Genomic DNA, 22,326 nt, shown 5'->3' with positions numbered 1-22,326 from the left:
TCTTTATTGCTGGCAACTAAAATTTTTTTGAAGTGTCCTGTACTCTTGAAGCAGAGACAGTAAATTTTTTCCTACTGACAGGTGTGAAAAGGGAGTAATGTCGATGGTTAACGTTAGGAACTGCATCCGGTTCTATCAGACTGCAGAGGAGCTGAATGCTGTTGCATTACTGAACTACTGTTCTGAAATCATAGCCAGCCATTGGGTGAGTCGCGGGATCACAATAGCTTGCATTATGTAGCATTGTCAATGTGGTGAAATGTCTTGAGATACTTAGCAAGAGAGATGCACTTAACTTATACATAAACATTATACTTTATGTTTTGAGCTACATCTTTAGAATAGTTCCAGATTTGACCTGAATATTTCTCAGTTATTAACAGTTTTTGACTTGGCAACAATTTAATGTTGCCTTTGCTGTGACATAATAAACTCTCTGCCCATATCAAATAGGCGACATGAACATTCTTTTTCTCATTTCCCAAATTGGTGATGTGACCTACTGAAAATCTACTTTGGTTGATTTAATTGTAGGGATTTACTTTCTAGGAAATGGGACATTTTTGGACAACATTACTTTCTCTTCAGGTGCAATTTAAGAATAGAATTTTTCATCAATGAAGTCTGTAATATTGAAGTGCAATTATGGAAAACTGGTTGTTTAAAGTTCATTTCCATTATAAAAGTGGTAACTGTAGTTTTGCCTTCCACATCCCTCAAGGGAAAGATTGTGTTTGGATGAAATGCAGGATTAAAATGGTCTTTGACTTCTCAATTTGGACATAAGCCTTTGATGGTAACATAAGCCCTGTGTTGTAGCCCATTTGGTCTTTTAATATGTATTTTATTTTAGTTATTAAATTATTCCTTCACTTGCTATTGCAGGACCTTGTGGCAACAAATTCTTTGCCATTATCTTCCAGTTTAATAGTAAGATAGTTTTTTTAAAAATCATTGCGATGAGTTGGATGCAGGATAGACTAGTATTTTAATGATCCAGTTATATCAGATTAATAACGTCATCTAGTGGTGAGCATGGGTTACATTTCCCACCCTGACTTGGCATTATGAAATGTGTAACCCAACTGAGATGCAGACAAGAACAATGCTGGGGAAAAACTCTTAGCAGGCAGCATCTGTGGAGAGCGTTAGTACTTTGCTTCAATGTGTAAGTGACTGATTTACAATATCTGTAGTATTTTTCTTTTGCAATATTAGACTGCAGGAAAACATTGTTATCAATGCATTTACTTTCACCTTCAGAGCCCATGTTACTTTAACTATTCCTTAAGTAAAATAATCTGGCCATAGATGCTATATTTTTTGTAGTTTCTTGCAAAATAACCTGAGAAATCCAATTCTAGCCTCCATAGCAGTAGAATTTTGTTCCATTTAGCATCAAATGTTGGATTGCAGTGTTAGATATTCTCATGAAAGACTTCTCTACTTGTGTCTATCCACTGAAGTCAATGATCTTTCAATAAAAAGTGTTACTGTTTTACTTCATAAATAGTAATTTAATTGGTTCCTGATCTGGCCTTTTCTCAGCATTTACCCCAATCCACGTTTCCATTCCCTGGGATAGGTCACCATTCATTATCTGCTCATTGATCAAGATCCTTCTTACTAATTTGGTATGATTCTGTGCCTTTGCATGTCTTCTGTAAAGCTTTCATTGTTTTTCTAAAGTAATTTTCCTCACCCATGGCATCTACAGAATGAGAATTGTCCTTTGTGATTGATGAATAGAAACGTAATTTGCAGAAAACTTTTGAGAACTGAATGGAAAATTGCACCAAACATGTTATAAAACAGTCATCAGCGTTCTCAACTGCATTTAAGGGTTGCAATCAATAAAAAGGAATTAACATCCATTTTAAAAGTAAAATTTTGCTTATTGAGCTAAGATTATATTTTGAAGAATGATTATAATACTCTATCTTGGTCAGTAGAAAACTATCCCTATGCTAGGAATCCTGATTGTAACAAACTTCATCTAGGTTCTGAACTCCATTACTCAGCCAGGTAACTAGAATAGTGACTGTTAAATAAGTGCTTTTTAAATGAAGGATGTGGATAGAAGCAGCAAAAGGCTCTATGTTTAGAAAAAGCAGGATTTGTCAGATTTGACCTAGGACTGAATCAAATTTTTCTTGAAACTGTTCATCAGAACCAACTGGCATTGATCTAAAATACTAGCTATTTTTCTCTGCAGTTGCCACTTGATCTGTTCAACATTTCTAGTTTTGTTTTTATTCTGCATCAGCAATCAATGCCCAGATCAGGTACAGGGTGAAGGGCTTTCATGACCAGACCTGTCCACTTAACTTCCTCACTGCTTTTTCCTTGGAATATTTTGTCACAAAAAGACTACTTGTAGTATTTGTTTAGTAGTAACTATTCTGAAGATAATGGGGCAGTTGCCAAAAGTGGAGGGAATAAAGTTGGCAGTGTGCGTGAGGCTGGAACAGAGAACATTACAAGCAATTTGAATATGAGAACTTAAAATTGCGTCAATGAAGATAACAATGTCAAAGCATTTTCCATTGCACCTTTCAAAAATATTGGCTTTCTGTTGTGCAACAATGTGATTAATGCTGTCATTAATTTTGGTAATCACTCAACAGCCTTAAAAATAGTTGCTTTGATTGTTTGTCTATTGGCCCATGTTGGCTACTAAAAGCTGTTTCTGTATTTATCCAGGATGACCTGCAGAAGGATGATTTCAGCAGCATGACTGCTCCTTTATTATACAAAATGATTAAATCAAAAACAGAATATCCTTTGCATAAAGCTATCAAAGTGGAAAGAGAAGATGTTGTATTTCTCCACCTTATTGCAATGGATTCTCAGGTAGAAGTAACAGCTTTTAACTAAAGTGCTTTCAGCAGTGCCATGATATTGGTGCTTATCTTAATTCTCAACCTTTATATATTGTAACATTGAGCAATCTTTTCTGGTTCATTGTATGCTAGCTGAAAGGAGTGCATTTTTGCTGTAGCCTTCAAGATGAGCTGCATCTGCAGCAGATGTTTGGTGGCATACAGTTCTCGAGAGCAGTGAGGCAGCAGGTCTAAATTGCACCAAAGTTTAATCTTGACCTTGGCTGCTGTCTGTGGCATTTACCCGTGGTTTTTAACCAGTTCCTCTGGTTTCCTCCCACATACCAAAGAAATGCAGGTTTTCAAGTTAATTAAGTACAAATGGTCACTGCTTAGGTGATTGGTAGAATTGGACCAGTGGGGGTAGTGGGGTGGGGAAGGGGGTGACAGGAATGATACAAATGTGGCATGTGTGCAAGTGGGTGCTTGATGGTTGGTGAAGACTGAGTGGGCAGAAGGGCCTGTTTCTGAGCTCTGTGATTCAAAGTTGTGAATGATGTATGGGATTTAACTCTGTCCAAATGAAACTTCTGAAGAGAAAACAGCCTTGAAAGCAATTTTACTAAGAATTTCTAAGGCTTGCTTATCTTCAAGACCTACTTATTTCTGTTCTGTGGTTAAAATACTCCCATTATTTTGCATAATATCCTGGGTTATTGGTAATCAGTCTGTTTAGTTTATTGGATTTTGCTTAAAAGTTACAAATTGTGGAGTACATATAACTGGTGAAAAGATTTCAGATTTATTTATTGCACGTACATTGATTGTGTTAACAACCATCACACCTAAGGATGTACAAATGAAATGGAGCTCATTTTGTGAATAAATATTTGCCTCTTTTTAAAGGGATTGCCTGAGTGCATCAAGTGTGTGTTTAGTAACAGCACCAAAAACAAATCTGGCTAATTTCATTTTGTAGTGTAAAGAATTTTTCTTTTGTTTCTCACATTGTTCACTAAAGCATTTCATTCTATAGTTGCCTGGTAAACTAAATGAACTTGATGATAACGGAGAACTAGCCTTGGATCTGGCTCTCTCTCGACGACTAGAGAGTATTGCAACAACGCTGGTTAATAACAAAGCAGATGTTGACATGGCGGATAAGAATGGCTGGAGTTTGCTTCACAAAGCTATCCAAAGAGGTAAAGTGAAAGTGAACAATCAAAGGTCCATGCATTGATAGTTTAAATGTTTTCTCCAATGTTCAGCATGGTCTGTTGTGGAATGATTTGTTTATGTGAAATCGGCTCAGTAGCATATTTTGCAAGTTATGAAGATGTGAATCTACTTATTTAGTATAAACCTATTTATACTGCAGCTGCAAAAACTATATATATTATAACTGAAATAAAACCAAAATGCTAGAAACTTTGGGTATTCAGCAGCATGTGAGCAAGGGTGGAAAAAATGTAAATCTTTCAGGTTGTTCTCTTTATCAAAGCTGGAGAGATGATGGATACAAAATAAGTACAGAGGAGTGCAAGGGATAAGAGAAGCAGTATCAGGTGAGATTAAATGAAAAGGTGATTGGCAGTTGTGGATAAATTAAATCAAAATTGACCATTTTCAGTAGCTGTTTCTTAGGGTATGAATGGGGACAATGTTCTTGAATTGTTGTAATTGTAGAATGTATCAAATCTATAGGTCATTTCCTAGAGTTCAATTTTTGTTGTTCCACCCAAAAACTCTTTTCTTCATCAATTCTGTTAATAGCTGATTTTGTTAAAAATTTGTTTACATAAACATTGTGTTCTGGCACCACACAGTGAAATAACACAAAATAATTCTGTGTGGTGGTTGTCTGTCGGGGTCCGAGGAAGACTAAACATTGTGCATTCATCTGTGGATACGCAGGTGACTTCAGAGGCTGAAGGCCAAAACACACATGCAGTTGCGGGTTGGACATGGAATGGAGGTTGTTGGAACAGGTGCATACACAGCTTTGTGGCGTCGGTCTCGCGCTGCTGCAAGGTGCTGATTTCTGTCATCCTCAAAGTCAGATGCGGCTTTTCTGGTCAGGGCGCGCCACACAGCACTGTCAGCTGTGGACTCCTCAAGTTGTCGAGGCTGGAGGTCTGTCCATTTGATGTACAATTTCAGATTGTCTTTGAATCTTTTTTTTTGGGTGGCCCTGATTGTGACTGCCATGCTCAAGCTCACTATAGAGCAGCTGCCTGGGATTGTTATTGCACCCATGCAGATTACATGGCCAGTCTAGCGTAGCTGGGCTTGGGGGACCTTGCCTCAATGCTTGTGCTGTTGGCTCTGTCAAGTACTTCCTGGCTGTTGATTTGGTCCTGCCATTGAATCCTCATGGATCGACTGCAGAGAGTGCATGTGAAACTGCTCTAGCTGTTCAATGTGCCTGAGGTACAGGGTCCAGGTTTCGCAGCCATACAGGAGACAGATGAGGAGCTCAGCCTTGTACACCTTGAGCTTGGTTGAAAGCTGAATGTCCTTGTGCTCCAGAACATTAACACAGAGTTTCCCAAGTGCCTGGCTGGCTTTCTGGATCCTTGCTATGATCTCTTTGTCAAGGGGTCCGTCACTGGACATGGTGCTTCCTAGATACTTGAAGCTCTCCACGTTCTTCAGGACATTGCCGTCGACGGTGATGCATGGCTGAGGAGGGTGACTGTTCGGTGCAGGTTGTAGGAGAACTTCTGTCTTACCGAGGCTGATTGTCAGGCCGAACAGCTTTGAGGCTGCAGAGAACTTGTCGACATTCGTCTCCAGGTGGTTCTCCTGGTGGGCCATGGGGTCATAGTCATCAGCAAACAGAGCTTCAGTGATGAGCCTCCTCAATGTTTTGGTTTTCGTGGCAAGGCATCTCAGGCCAAACATCAATCTACCTAGGTGATATGTAAATACCCAGGTCTAGGTCTTTAACAGCATGCTTCAGCATTTGGGTGAAGAAGAGGTTGAATAATACTGGCGCTAGAATGCTTCATGCAATTTGAGATGTTGAAAGTTGCAGATGGGGAACAACCTGAGAACACTTCTGTCGTGCCATTGTGGAGCAGGCAGATGAGTGTAGTGAATTTCTGTGGGCAGCCAAGCTTTCTAAGGATGATCCACAGCGTGTTACTGTTGACTGAGTCAAACGCCTTCGTCAAATCCATCAAAACAGGGCATAATGTTCTGTTCCAGGCACTTCTCCTGTACCTGTCTCACTGTGAACATCATGTCGACAGTGCTGCATTGCGACTCGGGAAGGTTCTCTTCTGCCACTGTTGGAATTGGTCTGTTGAGGGTGATGTGGGCAAGGCTTTTTCCGGCAATGGAAAGTAGTGAGATGCCTCTGTAGTTCCCACAGTCAGTCTTTGAACCTTTATTTTGTAGAGGGCGATTATCGTTGCGTCTCTGAGGTCAGGAGGCATCTCTTCTTCCCAAATGCTAGTCAGGATGTTGTGGAAAGCCTCAAGTGATAACTTGCTGGGTGCATGGGAGGGGTAGCGCTTCTACTTAGGGGGCTTGTCACACTCCTTGGAGTGGCTCATCATCTGTTGGTCCCCGCCAACGCCCAGCTCACACCTGTGGCTCCTCATAGCTGTTTGCAGCCACACCCCAGGCAATGGCTTCAACAGGCTGGCTAAACCAGGTGTGGGTAGCCAACGGGTCTGAATTCTGTGTGATGGTTATTTAATAACCCAAAATTGCCAATAGCACAGTAATTATGGTAACTGATGGTAAGCCCAGATCTGCTTTACAAGATTCTTTTAAAATACCATTGAATCAAATGAACTCAACGGTCGGGCTGCACTGGAGAATTAAACTCCAGTGATTCTTTAGTATCCTTCAGAGATATATTAGTAAAGACTAGCTCTGGAGTAGCCTGTATGTGGCTCAGAACAACTGAAAATGGTTGCTTCAGTTTTGTATTACTATTTTCTGAGCAGAAGAGGATTGGAAGATCCTTTTGTACCTCATTTTGAGGTGTTCTTTGCATTTTTCAATTACTTGTAGAATGCGGGTGTTGCTGGCAAAATTGCAATGTTTTTGCTACCTGTTACTGTCCTTGAAGTAACCTGCCACCTGGAGTTTCATCATTCAGACCAAGTGAAGGAATGTTTCCAAGTTTAAATAGTGTGTGACATGGAGCTTGCAGGTAGAATTTTCTTTCCACTTCAAAATGGTAACACTTGCAGGTTTCAGAGATGCTATTGAAGAAATGCAAAAAGACAGCTGGTTTGCACTTTTATCTCCAGAACTGCGAGCTATAAATACATTGAAAAGTTCTGATGCTTTTCTGACTGTTCAAGCTACCATGAGTGATTACTGTCTATTTTTGCTTTACTACCTGAACAATTGGAACTTTTAGATGTTTTTCACAAATCATCAGGGCAAATCAAACTTTCCAATCCCCCTCAAATCCCCCTCCCCTCTCCTCACCAGCAAAAAAAAAAGCATCGGCACCTGCCACCATGCACTCAAGTGTGAGCAAAGCAACAGCAAAGACAAACTTGCAGTACCCCGAAGTAGTCATACCACAAGCTCTCTCTCCCTAATAAGGGAGAAAGAGGTCTCCGTTTCACAGCGAGAGGGAAGACATAACAAACAGCTCGCTGGTTTATGATGTTAGAAGTCAGTTGTGCCACTTTGTCCGAGCTCTGCCCAGTTCAGAAAATAAACCTATGGTTTGTAAGAAATAGAATGCTGAGTAATGGCTATTCATGAAACCCCAAGAGTGGGTCCCATTCCCACGTAAGAACCTTAGTCAGCGTGTAACTCCAGCTCAAGGTCTTCAAAAGAAAGATGGAAACAGAGCTGTTTCCGAAGGTGCAAGCAAAGGAGTTGCCATTAGACACCATTAACCCTCCTAGGTTCCTTTTCATTTCCGATTACAACTTTTTCGGTAGCACTTGTTTTGCTCCTTACCACAGTTATCTCAATTGCATAATCTTTGTCCTTTAGTTACTGTCAGTGTGCAGCTTTGAATTAAAATCAAAACCTTGAGGTTTGCACATTCTATTTCCTGTTTTAAACTCATTTAAACATTTTATCTTCCTCATTTTTTGAAATGGTTCCTAGGTGTCCCATGGTAAACTTATGAAAGACATGCTGGAAAGACTTGATCCATTAGTGGCTCTGTAATGTATTTCCTGTAGTCTGGCCTTACGCAGCATTTGTTTAGTCATGCTGTGATGTGTTTTAAATTTTTACAATCCTGCCAAGTAGTGATCTTGGGCATATTCATTAAGTGGTACGTGGATTTGGAGCTAAATGCATTTAATGTTTTGTTTTAACCTAGGTGATGAATTCTCTGCTAGCTTCTTGATTCGGAATGGTGCTTGTATAAACGCAGCTACATATGGTGAGCAGGAGACATCACTTCACCTTGTGGCCTCATATAGTCACAAAAGCCACTCGTCAGAAGCAATGACAGGAATGGCACATATTGCACAAGCACTTTTAGAAGCAGCTGCCAATCCTATTATGCAGGATAGCAAAGGACGGTAAGTAACCATTGAGATGATGGGTTTTTTGTTTGGGGAATGTTGCCCAGTGAGTGACATCCAAAAGGATCATCGGAGGGTTGGGAAAAGAAGGCAAGAGAATATTCCAGAAGATCCCTGGTCTCCTTGTGTGATGGGCTGGAACCTACTGAGAATTACCAAAACGTAGTCTGTACTCTCAGCATTGAGAATTATGGAACTCCCATGTGGATTTAGAATTCCCAGACCTGCTGGAGCACAAACCTGCTGCGTTGTTTTGTTTCAGCAGTTAGAAATTAGAATTGCGAGGAATGGCCGGTGAGGGATCTTGAATGCGGTGGAATGGCTACCGAGGTAAATGACAAATAGCAGATAAATTTGAAATAGTTCAATGTTTTTAATGGGTTTGGACTTTTAAATTAATTAAATGTTTCTTGAATGTTTCTGACTAGTTCTAACATTCAGAAACAAAATTCTTGATAGCTGACGAGGACCAAGGGAGTGCAGCTTAGCCAGCTAATGGGTGTCACATATATTACGAAAATGGCTTTTCTGGTTTACGTGAGTGAAAAACATTGTTGTTCAAGGTTCTGACTCTAAAAAATACTTTTGCCACTTGGGATTGCAGTGCACATATTAACACTATGACGCGATGTTTCTGTCACTAATTCTGTGATTTCAACATGGCCCTTAGTGAAAATGTGAAGAGCACAGATGCCTTGCTCTTCTCAGATGCAGTAGAGTTCAGAAGACAAACGTATGGTTTGTAAGAAATAGAATTTATATGCATGAAATATCCTGTAGTGTCTGCAGGAAATGGAGATGGATCCTAGTCATGATCACATAACATGAAAACAAACTGGTACGTTCCAGTGTCCTGGCCAGTGCTTAGAGACAGTAAAGCTAAATGCAGCCATTACAAAGTTCATAGGGCAGAAGATTACTGTTTTTCTTGTCATTCCACACTGAGGAGCTGAAAGCTTTTTTAAAACCCTTTGGATAAAATGTATTGGAAATAAAAGTGCTGATATTGGTATAATGTGAATCTCATGAATAAATAGTGCATTATGTTTTATTCCACCTGGAATTTGCTCTCTGAGCTACACACCATCCTTTTTTGGCAAATGTACTGACCTTTGTTTGTCATGGCTGGCTCAAAATCTCAAAAACCCCCTCCCAAACAACATTTTGGGTACACCATGCCAAGGGCTGCAGCAGTTCGGGAAGGGAGCTCGTCTCTAGAGCAGCTGGGAATGGGTATTTAAATATTGACTCTTTAAGCATGCACAATGATTCTTGGATGCTTTGTCCATTTTCCCAAATTTACAAAGGAAATTTTTTCTGGGGAGAGATGGTGCTACCAAGTGGCTAAAGTAAAGATCTGTGTTTACTTATACACTTGGCTGCCATTGCTTACAGTAGCTTTGAAGAGTGCTTGCTACTGTGATGTATTAATATCTTTCATTGTGTTTATGTAACACTGAATCTGTTTTACAATTGGTTGCAGTGTAGATCATGAAGATATAGGAGCAGAATTAGGCCTTTCGGCCCATCGCGACTGCTCTGTCATTTCATCATGGCTGATCTGATTTTCCTCTCAGCTGTGTATCGCTTCATGCCTTAACCAATCAAAACTCTATCAACCTCTGCCTCAAATATACATTTAAAAACTTGGTCTCCAAAGCTACCCATGCCTGTGGCAAAGAATTCCACAGATTCACCACACACTGGCTAAAGAAATTCCTCCTCGTGTCTGTTCTGAAAGGACATCCTTCTACTCTGAGGCTGTGTCCTCTGGTCTTAGACTCTTCCATCATAGGAAGCATCCTCTCCACATCCACTCTATCAAGGCCTTTCACCATTTGATAGGTTTCAATGAGGTCACCCCTCATTCTTCTGAATTCCAGTGAATACAGGCCTAGAGTCACCAGATGCTCTTCATATGACAAGCCATTCAATCCTGGAATCAATTTTGTGAACCTCCTTTGAACTCTCTCCAGTTTCAGCACATCCTTTTCAAGATAAGGCGCCCAAACCTGGTCACAATACTCCCAAGTGAGGCCTCACCAATATTTCATAAAGTTTCAACATTACATCCTTGCTTTTATATTCTAGTCCTCTTGAAATTAATGCTAATGTTGCATTTGTCTTCCTCACCACAAACTTGAACTGAAAATTAATCTGCATGAGGACCCCGCCCCAAGTCCCTTTGCATCTGTTTTTTGTATTTTCTCTTCATTAAAAAATAGTCACCTTTTAATTTCTCCCAAAGTGCATGACAATGTACTTCCCAACACTATTTCATCTGCCATTTTTTTTGCCCATTCTTCTAATATGTCTGAGTCCTTAAGTAGCCCCTTTTCTTCCTCAAAACTACCTGCCCCTCCACCTATCTTCATATCATCTGCAAACTTTGCAATAAAGCCTTCAATTCCATCATTCAAATCATTGACATTTAATGCAAAAAGACCCCTGTGGAACACCACTAGTCACTGGCAGCCAGTCAGAAAAGGCTCACTTTATGCCCACTCTGTAGCTCCTGTCAATCATCTTTATCCATGCTGAATCTTTCCTGTAATACCATGGTTCATAGTTTGTTAAAGGCCTTTTGAAATTCCAAGTACACAACATCAGGCAAGATTTTGCCTTGAGGAAACAGTGACCTATATCACTTGCTTCCAAGCACCCTGAGACCTCATCCTTAAAAATTGATTCCCAACATCTTCCCAACCACTGAGGTCAGACTAACTGGCCTATAGTTTCCTTTCTTCCCTTCTTGAAGAGTGGAGTGGCACTTACAATTTTCTGGTCTTCAGAGCCATTCTAGAATATAGTGATTCTTGAAAGATCATTACTAAGCGTCCATGATCTCTTCAGCCAAGATTTTCAGAACTCTGAGGTGACACCATCTGGTCCAGGTGATTTATCTACCTTCAGACCTCTTAGTTCCCCAAGAACCTTCTCTCTAGTTATGGTAACTTCACACATTTCATGCCCCTGACACCTGGAACTTCCACCATACTACTAGTGTCTTCCACAGATGTAAAATACTTAGTTCATCCACAGTTTCCATGTGCTCCACTATTACCTCTCCAGCATTGTTTTCCAGCTGTCTGATATCCACTCTTGCCTGTCTTTTATGCTTTATGTATCTGAAGAAATGTTTAGTATTTTATTAATACTATTGGCCAGCAAACTTCCATATTCCATCTTTACCTTCCCAATTACTTTTTTAGTATTTGAAAGCTTCCCAAACCTCTAACTTCCCACTAATTTGTGCTCTATTATATGCCCTCTCTTTGGCTTTAATGTTGGTTTTGATTTGTTAGCCATGGTTGCCATCTTTCCTTTAGAATGCTTCCTCTTTGGGATGTATATATCCTGTGCCTTCCAAATTGCTTCCAGGGATTATAACCCTTTCTCCTCTGCTGTATTCCCTGCCTGTATTCTTTTCCAATCAATTCTGGCCAACTCCCCTCTCATGCCTCTGTAATTCCCTTTACTCCACTGTAATACTGATGCATTTGACTTCAGCTTCTTCTCAAATTTCAGGGTGAATTCAATCATTTGCCCCTAAGGGTTTTTTTTTACCTTAGGCTCTCTAATCAATTCTGGTTCACTGCACAGCACCCAGTCCAGAATAGCTGATTCTCCAGTGGGCTCAACCATGAGCTGCTCTAAAAGGCCATCTTCTAGAAATTCCCCCTCCTATAATCCTGCGCCAACCTGATTTTCCCACTATACCTACATATTGAAGTCCCCCATGACTATTGTAACAACTCCCTTTTGGCATTCATTTTCCATCTCCCATTGCAATTTGTTGGCCACATCCTTACTACTGTTTGGGAGTATGTATACAACTCCCATCAGGGTCTTTTTACACTTGCAGTTCCTTAGCTCTATCCACGATATCCACCTTCTGACCCTATGTTACCTCTTTCTAATGATTTACTTTCAATTTTTTTTACCAACAGAGCAATGCTGCCCCCTCTGCTTTCCTACCTGTCTTTTGGATACAGTGTGTATCCTTGGACATTAAGCTCCCAGCTACAATCTTCCAGCCATGATTCTGTGATGCCTACAACATCATACCTGCCAATCTGCAATTGTACTGCAATTTCATCTACCTTATTCTGTATGCTGTACGCGTTCAGATAAACACCTTCAGACCTGTATCCACTCATTTCGATTTTGTCGCACTATGCTCAACCTTTTGATTCCTAACTTTGTCTGAGGACTTACAACATCTGCCTCACAACCTCTCCAATACCTATTCTGGCACTTTGGTTCCCATAGCCCTGCAACTCTAGTTTATACCCCACTGTACAGCACTAACAAACCTTCCCACTAGGATATTAATTCCCCTCCAGTTCAGGTGCAAACTGTCCCTAATGTACAGGTCTCACCTTCTCTGGGAGGGTGTCCAATGATCCAAAAATCTTATGCCCTCTGTCCTAGAGGAAAACTTGTAGAGGCAGGGTTCCATTCAAGTTACGATGATGTAGATGTAATTAGGAATTTCATTAGGTTAAATTGAGACTTCCTACTTCTGTGAAGATCGTGAGCTAAATCTTAAAGATACTTGCTGTTCAACCAGTCACATGGAACTGTGGTTATTAAATCCTGTGGTGATCAATTCATAATGGAGAGATGCATTTGTTTCTGACTGAAACATGTGACGTGAAATTCTGGGAATATTTGAAATATGCGACACTTCATTTATGAAGGCTTTGTATGGTAACTCCCTCAATGACTTCTGTTCCTTCCTTACACAGGACACCTTTGCACACTTCTATATTGGCAGGAAATGAGCATGTTTTCACACTGTTACTGCAGTCTAAACGGTAAGTATTTGATTAAACTTATCATTGCCTTCTAATTGGAACTTAAACTTTTCAATTCTGAAGTCAAGTTGTATTCCTTGGCAGATTCAGTGCCAATTTTTAAATGTTTGTTCTAGATGTGACTTGGAGCTGAAGGACCATGAAGGAAATACTGCACTGTGGTTAGCACTTCAGGATATAACAGTGGATTCTGATCAGTCAGTGAATCCATTTGATGATGTTCAGGTTGTGAATGGCACATCATTTGATGAGAACAGTTTGGCTGCAAAACTTATTAAATGGGGCAGTAATCCAGATGCTCCAGATGCAAAAGGTAAGGAAAGTTGGAGATATTAGATTATTATGATTAGCAAACACCAGAGGGTATATGTACAAAATTAAGGGAGGCAAGTTTAGGGGAGACATCAGGGGTAAGTTTTTTACACAGAGGGTTGTGAGTGCCTGGAATGACTTGCCAGTGATGGTGGTGGAGGCTAAAACATTAGGGTATTTAAGAGCCTCTTGGACAGGCACATGGATGAAAGAAAAATGGAGGGTTATGAGGTAGTGTGGGTTTAGTACTTTTTTTTAAAGGATTATATGGGTTGGCACAACATGGAGGGCTGAAGGACCTGTACTGTGCTGTAGTGTTATATGGTTCTATGATTGGAGCTCCTAAAGTCATTCTGGTATGACCAAGTCATTTCCAATGCGAGGACCTCGAGTTCATGCATCAAGGACTTAGTTCGGCGTTTATACAGTACTGTGCTAAAGTCTTGGGCTTATATATGTAACTAGGCTGCCTAAAACCTTTGCACAGTACAGTATGTTATTTCTTTCCCATTACCAAATTACACTTAATACTACTGAGTTAATATAAAGCTAAATACTCTTGTTTCCCAACCACCCTCCCATTTTAATTAATATACTGCACCCCACTTAGTATATATCACAGTACTTACTGTACTTGTGCTGCTTGCCTGAATAAGTACAATGTTTGGCACACAGGCTAAACAGTTTACTTGAAATGTATCTGCCCTCAGGTTCAAAAATCTACCTGTTTTCATTGGTGAACTGTGACTGCAGTAGAATTCTGTAGAATGTGTAGTTTCCCTTTGCATTGCACAAGGAATGCTCAATCAACAAAACTCAATTTTACTCTCTCTATATTGTTGCTAGACAAATTTATTATTCTGTGAAATTTATTGTATATACTTTCAACACATGAACTTCATGGTATGAGACCTGGTAGATAAGAGAGGGCAGTATATATTGCTTTGATGTGAAATTAGAATTAAACTTCGGTTATATTAGCAGATTTTCCAAGTTTTTGAATTTTATTCCTATTAATGTTCCAATACATTTTTAATTCACATTTCTTTGATATTACATAGTATAATTTTTTTACCAACACCAGTAAATTTTTAAGGCACTGTACAAAACGTGACTCCTGAGTTTTAATGGATTAATGACACGCAGGGCCCAGTAACCCAGGTATCAAACCGCTGGGATTTCCAATAGTTAAATAATGCAATTTTGAGATTTTCTGTAAAACAAACGTAAGTGTACAATTATAAATCACATCTATGTTCTCCAGAATTGTTCTGAACACCGAGGAAGAAGTCCTCCATTTGAGTTGTCTTAGGGTTGTCCAAGAAGCCAGTTACAAGCTTTCTTAATGTGTCACTGCAGCTGACCACTGAATTAAATGGGCATTGTGGGGTGGTTACATTCCTGGAAAATGGTTTGCGTTGCTTTTTTTGTAATACAATGGCATATAATTTATTTGTGCGTCAAGAAGCAACTCTTTAAAAAATGTTTAATTACCTTTATTTATGTGACAGTGAATTTTATTCTACAGCTCAACTTTTTCGAGATTTGTGAATTCTATGAAAGCTAATGGCATGCTGGCTTTTATAACAAGAGGAATTGAGTATAGGAGTAAGGAGGTCCTTCTGCAGCTGTACAGGGCCCTGGTGAGACCCCACCTGAGTATTGTGTGCAGTTTTGGTCTCCAAATTTGAGGAAGGACATTCTTGCTATTGAGGGAGTGCAGCGTAGGTTCACAAGGTTAATTCCCGGAATGGCGGGACTGTTATATGTTGAAAGATTGGAGCGACTGAGCTTGTTTTCACTGAAATTTAGAAGGATGAGAGGGGATCTGATTGAAACATATAAGATTATTAAGGGATTGGACACACTGGAGGCAGGAAGCATGTTCCTGCTGATGGGTGAGTCCAGAACTAGAGGCCACAGTTTAAGAATAAGCCATTTAGAACAGAGATGCGGAAAAACTTTTTCACCCAGAGAGTGGTGGATATGTGGAATGCTCTGCCCCAGAAGGCAGTGGATGCATTCAAGAGAGAGTTAGATAGAACTCTTATAGATAGTGGGGTCAAGAGCTATGGGGAGAGGGCAGGAACGGGGTACTGATTGTGTATGATCAGCCATGATCACAGTGAATGGTGGTGCTGGCTAGAAGGGCTGAATGGCCTACTCCTGCACCTACTGTCTATTGTCTATAAAAGTGCTTTACAAAATGGCAATAACACCTAGGTTTATAAAGTTGAAATGGGGTCTCTTCAAAAAGCGAGTATCATAGAATGTCAATGTTAAATGTCTACTTCATGATTGGAATAAATTGTAGAGGAGTCCACACAGTGATATAGATTTGTTCTACTTTTGTGTAACTGATCTACAAGCTTTCATCTGTTCTGAGGGAATTAACTATCTATTTCTTTGGTTGCTTCTGATATGTATAAATTATATTTTGAAGATTGCTACCTTAAATAACAGTGCAAAATTGAAATATATCCAAGTCGAGAACTTTGAGATAAATTTGAGAATTTTCTTTATTCCCCAGATCAGTCCTTCACTTGTGTGTATGGCTTGGCATTGACTGACTACAGGAGTACCATACAAGATTTAGAAAGTATAAGACTTTTAGATGCTTTAATGAATAGCACTGAAATGTAGTTAAATAACAACACACACAAAATGCTGGTAGAACACAGCAGGCTAGGCAGCATCTGTAGGGAGAAGCGATGTCGACATTTCGGGCCGAGACCCTTCGTCAGGACTAACCGAAAGGAAAGATAGTAAGAGATTTGAAAGTAGAGGGAATGATAGGAGTAGACCGGAGGGGGTGGGATGAAGCTAAGAGCTGGAAAGGTGATTGGCGAAAGTGATACAGAGCTGGAGAAGGGAAAGGATCATGGGATGGGAGGCCTCAGGAGAAAGAAAGGGGGGGGGGGGGAAGCACCAGAGGGAAATGGAGAACAGGCAAACAACTAAATAAGTAAGTATGCCAATGATACTATGGTAGGAGGTGTTGTGGATAATGAGGTTGGTTTTCAAAGCTTGCAGGGAGATTTATGCCGGTTAGAAGAATGGGCTGAACGTTGGCAGATGGAGTTTAATGCTGAGAAGTGTGAGGTTCTACATTTTGGCAGGAATAATCCAAATAGAACATACAGGGTAAATGGTAGGGCATTGAGGAATGCAGTGGAACAGAGAGATCTAGGAATAACAGTGCATAGTTCCCTGAAGGTGGAGTCTCATGTAGATAGGGTAGTGAAGAAGGCTTTTGGAACGCTGACCTTTATAAATCAGAGCATTGAGTACAGAAGTTGGGATGTAATGTTAAAATTGTACAAGGCATTGGTAAGGCCAAATTTGGAATATTGTGTACAGTTCTGGTCACCAAATTACAGGAAAGATATCAATAAATTAGAGAGAGTGCAGAGACGATTTACTAGGATGTTACCTGGGTTTCAGCACTTGTTACAGAGAAAGGTTGAACAAGTTAGGTCTCTATTCATTGGAGCATAGAAGGTTGAGGGGGGATTTGATCGAGGTATTTAAAATTTTGAGAGGGATAGATAGAGTTGACATGAATAGGCTGTTTCCATTGAGAGTAGGGGAGATTCAAACGAGAGGACATGATTTGAGAGTTAGGGGGCAGAAGTTTAAGGGAAACACTAGGGGGTATTTCTTTACTCAGAGAGTGATAGCTGTGTGGAATGAGCTTCCTGTAGAAGTAGTAGAGGCCAGTTCAGTTGTGTCATTTGAGGTAAAATTGGATAGGTATATGGACAGGAAAGGAGTGGAGGGTTATGGGCTGAGTGCGGGTAGGTGGGACTAGGTGAGATTAAGAGTTAGGCACGGACTAGGAGGGCCGAGATGGCCTGTTTCCGTGCTGTGATTGTTATATGGTTTGTTATATGTTATATTAAATATGTCAGGGATGGGGTAAGAAGGGGAGGAGGGGCATTAACGGAAGTTAGAGAAGTCAATGTTCATGCCATCAGGTTGGAGGAACAACACCTTATATACCGGCTGGGTAGCCTCCAACCTGATGGCATGAACATTGACTTCTCTAACTTCCGTTAATGCCCCTCCTCCCCTTCTTACCCCATCCCTGAAATATTTAGTTGTTTGCCTGTTCTCCATCTCCCCCTGATGCTCCCCCCCCCCGCCTTTCTTTCTCCCGAGGCCTCCTGTCCCATGATCCTTTCCCTTCTCCAGCTCTGTATCACTTTCGCCAATCACCTTTCCAGCTCTTAGCTTCATCCCACCCCGTCTGGTCTACTCCTATCATTTTGCATTTCTCCCTCCCCCCTCTACTTTCAAATCTCTTACTATCTTTCCTTTCGGTTAGTCCTGATGAAGGGTGTCGGCCCAAAACGTCGACATCGCTTCTCCCTACAGATGCTGCCTAGCCTGCTGTGTTCTACCAGCATTTTGTGTGTGTTGTTGTTTGAATTTCTAGCATCTGCAGATTTCCTCGTGTAGTTAAATAAATTAGTTTATAGTCAGTGTAACTTCCTAACTGTTCTTTGGGAGATGCAAAACACAGTGAACTGCATTTAACTCTTCAAATCTGTTGTAGGAAATTGTTTGACGCAAAGGGCATCAGAGGTTGGAAATGAAGCTGCTGCACTTTTCCTGGTTGCTCATGGGGCCAAAGTTAATCATGCCAATCAGTGGGTGAGTGTTTGAAGCTAATGGCGTTCAAGGAGGTTTCTTCCATTTATAATGGCAATAAATAGTTTTGGAGAAATCTCAAAAATTAAAATGCTACAGCATACTACCCCACATTTGATTGTTAACTTTTGTTCTATGCAATTGTGAGTTACAAAGCAATCAAAGTATTTTATGGAAATGTCTCATGGCTTCAACACATTTACCTAAGCATATATCGCAAGGTTCAAGGGCAGCAGCATATGTCCTGCTGTTATAAAACTATTGAGTGGTCCCTTAGTACAATAAGATGGAATTTTTTTTCCAGTCTTTTTATTGATTTAAAAATAAAGTGTGTATACAAGCAGGAGGAGAATATCTTGGATATATGTAAATAGCAGTACATACAGAAAATAAACAATATCAGAATCACACATAGTGTTGATCTACACTAGGATACTAGGATTCTAGAGAGCAAATAATTAAAAAGACAATGGAGAAGGTAATGGATGTAGGTAAAAGTGGAGGAATAAAAAGACGAGTGTCAGGAGGGAAAAGAATGTACGGAGATAAGCGTAAAGTTGTACAAAAGGAAAAGGTAGGAAATAAGTGTCAAACATATTTGAAAGTCCTTTATTTGAATGCACGTAGTATTAGGAATAAAATTGATGAGTTGACGGTACAAATAATTACTTATGGTTATGATATTGTGGCAATTACGAAAACTTGGCTGCAGGGTGACCAGGACTGGGAATTAAACATACAAGGGTATTCGACAATTAGGAGAGACAGGCAAGAAGGAAACGGAGGTGGGGTGGCTATGTTAATAAAGCAAGAAATCACTGCAATAAAGCGAAATGATATTGGCTCAAAGGATCAGGATAACGAAACAATTTGGGTAGAAATAAGAAATAGTAAAGGGAAAAAAGCAGTGGTGGGAGTAGTCTATAGGCCTCCAAACAGCTGTAACTCAGTTGGTCGGAGCATAAATCAGGAAATAGTTCGGGCTTGTAATAAGGGAACAGCTATAATTATGGGGGATTTTAACTTTAATATTAACTGGACTAATCAAGTCGGACGTGGCAGCCTTGAAGAAGAGTTTATTGAGTGTATTCGGGATGGGTTCCTTGAACAATACGTTACTGAGCCGACAAGGGGGCAAGCAGTCTTAGATCTGGTCCTGTGTAATGAGACAGGACTAATAAAAAAAATGTCCTAGTAAAGGATCCCCTTGGAATGAGTGACCATAACATGGTCGAATTCCATATTCAATTAGAGGATGAGAGGGTTGGATCTCAAACAAGCGTACTGAGCTTAAATAAAGGAGACTATGATGGTATGAGAGCGGAATTGCTTAAGATGGATTGGGAAAATAGATTAAAGGGTAGATCGGTACTTGATCAGTGGTGTATATTTAAGGAGTTATTTTACAACTACCAAGAAGAATATATTCCACTGAAGAAAAAAGGGTGTAAAAGAAAAAATAGTTATCCGTGGCTAAGTAAAGAAATAAAGAAAAGTATACGACTAAAAAGAAAGTTATATAAGGTAGCTAAATCTAGTGGGAAGATTGAAAATCGAGAAGCTTTTAAAGATCAGCAGCAAATAACAAAAAGATTGATTAAGAAGGGGAAGATAGATTATGAAAGTAAATTGGCAAAAAACATAAAAGCAGATAGTAAGAGTTTTTATAGTTACATAAAAAGAAAAAGGGTGACTAAAGTAAATGTTGGTCCCCTAGAAGATGAGACCGGGAAACTAATGGTAGGGGACATGGAGATGGCGGAAACGCTGAACAAATATTTTGTTTCAGTTTTTACAGTAGAGGACACTCAAAATATCCCAACACTGGATAAACGGGGGGCTCTAGGGGGAGAGAAGCTAACTACGATTCAAATCACCAAGGAAATGGTACTTGATAAATTAATGGGACTGAAGGTGGATAAATCCCCTGGACCGGATGGCTTGCATCCTAGGGTCTTAAGGGAAGTGGCGGTCGGGATTGTGGATGCATTAGTGATAATTTTTCAAAACTTGCTGGACTCGGCAATGGTCCCGGCAGATTGGAAAAATGCTAATGTAACTCCTTTATTTAAAAAGGGCAATAAACAGAAGGCTGGGAATTATAGGCCAGTTAGCCTAACATCTGTGGTTGGCAAAATGTTGGAATCGATAATTAAGGAAACAGTAACAGGGCATTTGGATAAACATAGCTTAATAGGACAAAGTCAGCATGGCTTTACAAAAGGGAAGTCATGTTTGACAAATTTGTTGGAGTTCTTTGAGGACATAACATATAGGGTAGATAAAGGAGAACCAGTGGATGTGGTGTATTTGGACTTCCAAAAGGCATTTGACAAGGTGCCACGCCAAAGATTATTACTTAAAGTAAAAAATCATGGGATTGGGGATAATATTCTGGCATGGGTGGAGGATTGGCTTTCTAACAGAAAACAGAGAGTTGGGATAAATGGTTTATTCTCAGACTGGCAGTTGGTGACTAGTGGTGTTCCGCAGGGGTCGGTGTTGGGACCCCAACTCTTTACAATCTATATTAATGATTTGGAGAAAGGGACTAAGTGCAATGTATCGAAGTTTGCTGATGACACAAAGATGGGAGGGAGTGTAATGAGTGCGGAGGACATTGAAACCCTGCAGGGGAACATAGATAGGCTGAGTGATTGGGCAGACATTTGGCAGATGAAATATAATACTGACAAGTGTGAGGTCTTGCACTTTGGCAGGAAAAATAATAGAGCAAGTTATTATCTAAATGGAGAGAAACTGGAAAGTGCTTCTGTGCAAAGGGATCTGGAGGGTCCTGGTGCAGGAAACACAAAAAGTTAGTATGCAAGTGCAGCAGGTGGTCAAGAAGGCCAATGGAATGCTGGCTTTTATTGCTGGGGGGATGGAGTATAAGAACAGGGAGGTCTTACTGCATTTGTACTGGGTATTGGTGAGACCACACCTGGAGTACTGCGTGCAGTTCTGGTGTCCATATTTAAGAAAAGACATACTGGCTCTCGAGGCAGTGCAGAGAAGGTTCACTAGGTTAATTCCGGGGATGGGTGGGTTGATGTATGATGAGAGGTTGAGTAGATTGGGACTCTACTCATTGGAATTCCGAAGAATGAGAGGCGATCTTATTGAAACTTAAGATTGTGAAGGGACTTGATCGGGTGGATGCGGGGAGAATGTTCCCAATGATGGGTGAAACTAGGACGAGGGGGCATAATCTTAAAATAAGGGGATGCTGTTCCAGGACTGAGATGAGGAGAAATTTCTTCATTCAGAGGGTAGTGGGGCTGTGGAATTTACTGCCCCAGAGAGCTGTGGAAGCTACTACACTCAATAAATTCAAAACGGAGATAGACATTTTCCTGGATAAAAATGGCTAGGTTTAGATCAGCCATGTAATCTCCTGGGCCAGTTTTCGATAGCCTGGATGGGTCGGAGAGGAATTTTCCAGATTTTTTCTCCTCAATTGGCAAATCGTTTTTTTTTCTCCCCGGGTGATCACATGGGTTTGGGCGGGATGAATAATAAAATAAAATGGGCGGCATGGTGCCCTGTTGGTTGGCACTGTTGCCTTGTGGGATTTGGTGAAAACTAGAAGTAAGATCGGATCAGCCATGATCTTGTTGAATGGCGGAGCAGGCTTGAGGGGCCGATTGGCCTACTCCTGCTCCTATCTCTTATGTTCTTATGTACAAAGTATAAATAAGTAAATAATATGTAGAATGTATTATTCTCCTCATCAATTTATGAAGAAAGGAAGAACTATTAGAAACTTTTATATAAAAGAAAAGAAAAACACTAAACAGAAAAAAGGACTGTGCAGTCCATCCTGAGAGAAAAACCAAGAGAAAAGAGACTCCCTGATCAAATCCAAGGTTCTGAAAAAACAGCTGGAAGAGAATCAGTACAAAAATCAGATCACATGAAAATATTGAATAAAAGGTCACCAGATTTCTTCAAATTTAAAGGATGTGTCCAATGTCTGACTTATTTTCTCTAGACTTAAACAGGACGTGATGGAGGAAAGCCAATAAAAGGCGGTAGGAGGATTAGGGTCCTTCCATTTAAGTAAAATGGCTTTCCCAGCCAATAAGGTTGGAATGGAATCTTGACCTCACAATCTACCTTGTTATGACCTTGCACCCTCTTGTCTACCTGCATTGCACTTTCTCTGTAACTGTAACATTTTATTCTGTATTTTGGCAT

General features: G+C 40.3%; 1 protein-coding gene across 1 annotated transcript in view; it reads left to right on the top strand.

Annotated features, from left to right (window-relative positions):
* The window catches only part of ankfy1 (ankyrin repeat and FYVE domain containing 1), a 93,141-nt gene that overhangs the window by 21,555 nt on the left and 49,260 nt on the right, over positions 1–22,326 (top strand). Inside the window, exons 5-11 of the mRNA XM_059972947.1 lie at positions 82–205; positions 2,704–2,853; positions 3,859–4,024; positions 8,134–8,338; positions 13,093–13,161; positions 13,278–13,474; positions 18,032–18,129. Coding sequence (XP_059828930.1) covers positions 82–205; positions 2,704–2,853; positions 3,859–4,024; positions 8,134–8,338; positions 13,093–13,161; positions 13,278–13,474; positions 18,032–18,129 — 1,009 coding nt within the window. The remainder of the gene's footprint in view (positions 1–81; positions 206–2,703; positions 2,854–3,858; positions 4,025–8,133; positions 8,339–13,092; positions 13,162–13,277; positions 13,475–18,031; positions 18,130–22,326) is intronic.

The sequence above is a fragment of the Hypanus sabinus genome, chromosome 6 (genome assembly GCF_030144855.1).
Source record: "Hypanus sabinus isolate sHypSab1 chromosome 6, sHypSab1.hap1, whole genome shotgun sequence".
In the NCBI taxonomy this organism is placed as follows: Eukaryota; Metazoa; Chordata; class Chondrichthyes; order Myliobatiformes; family Dasyatidae; genus Hypanus; species Hypanus sabinus.
This window is presented reverse-complemented; position numbering and strand designations above follow the sequence as displayed.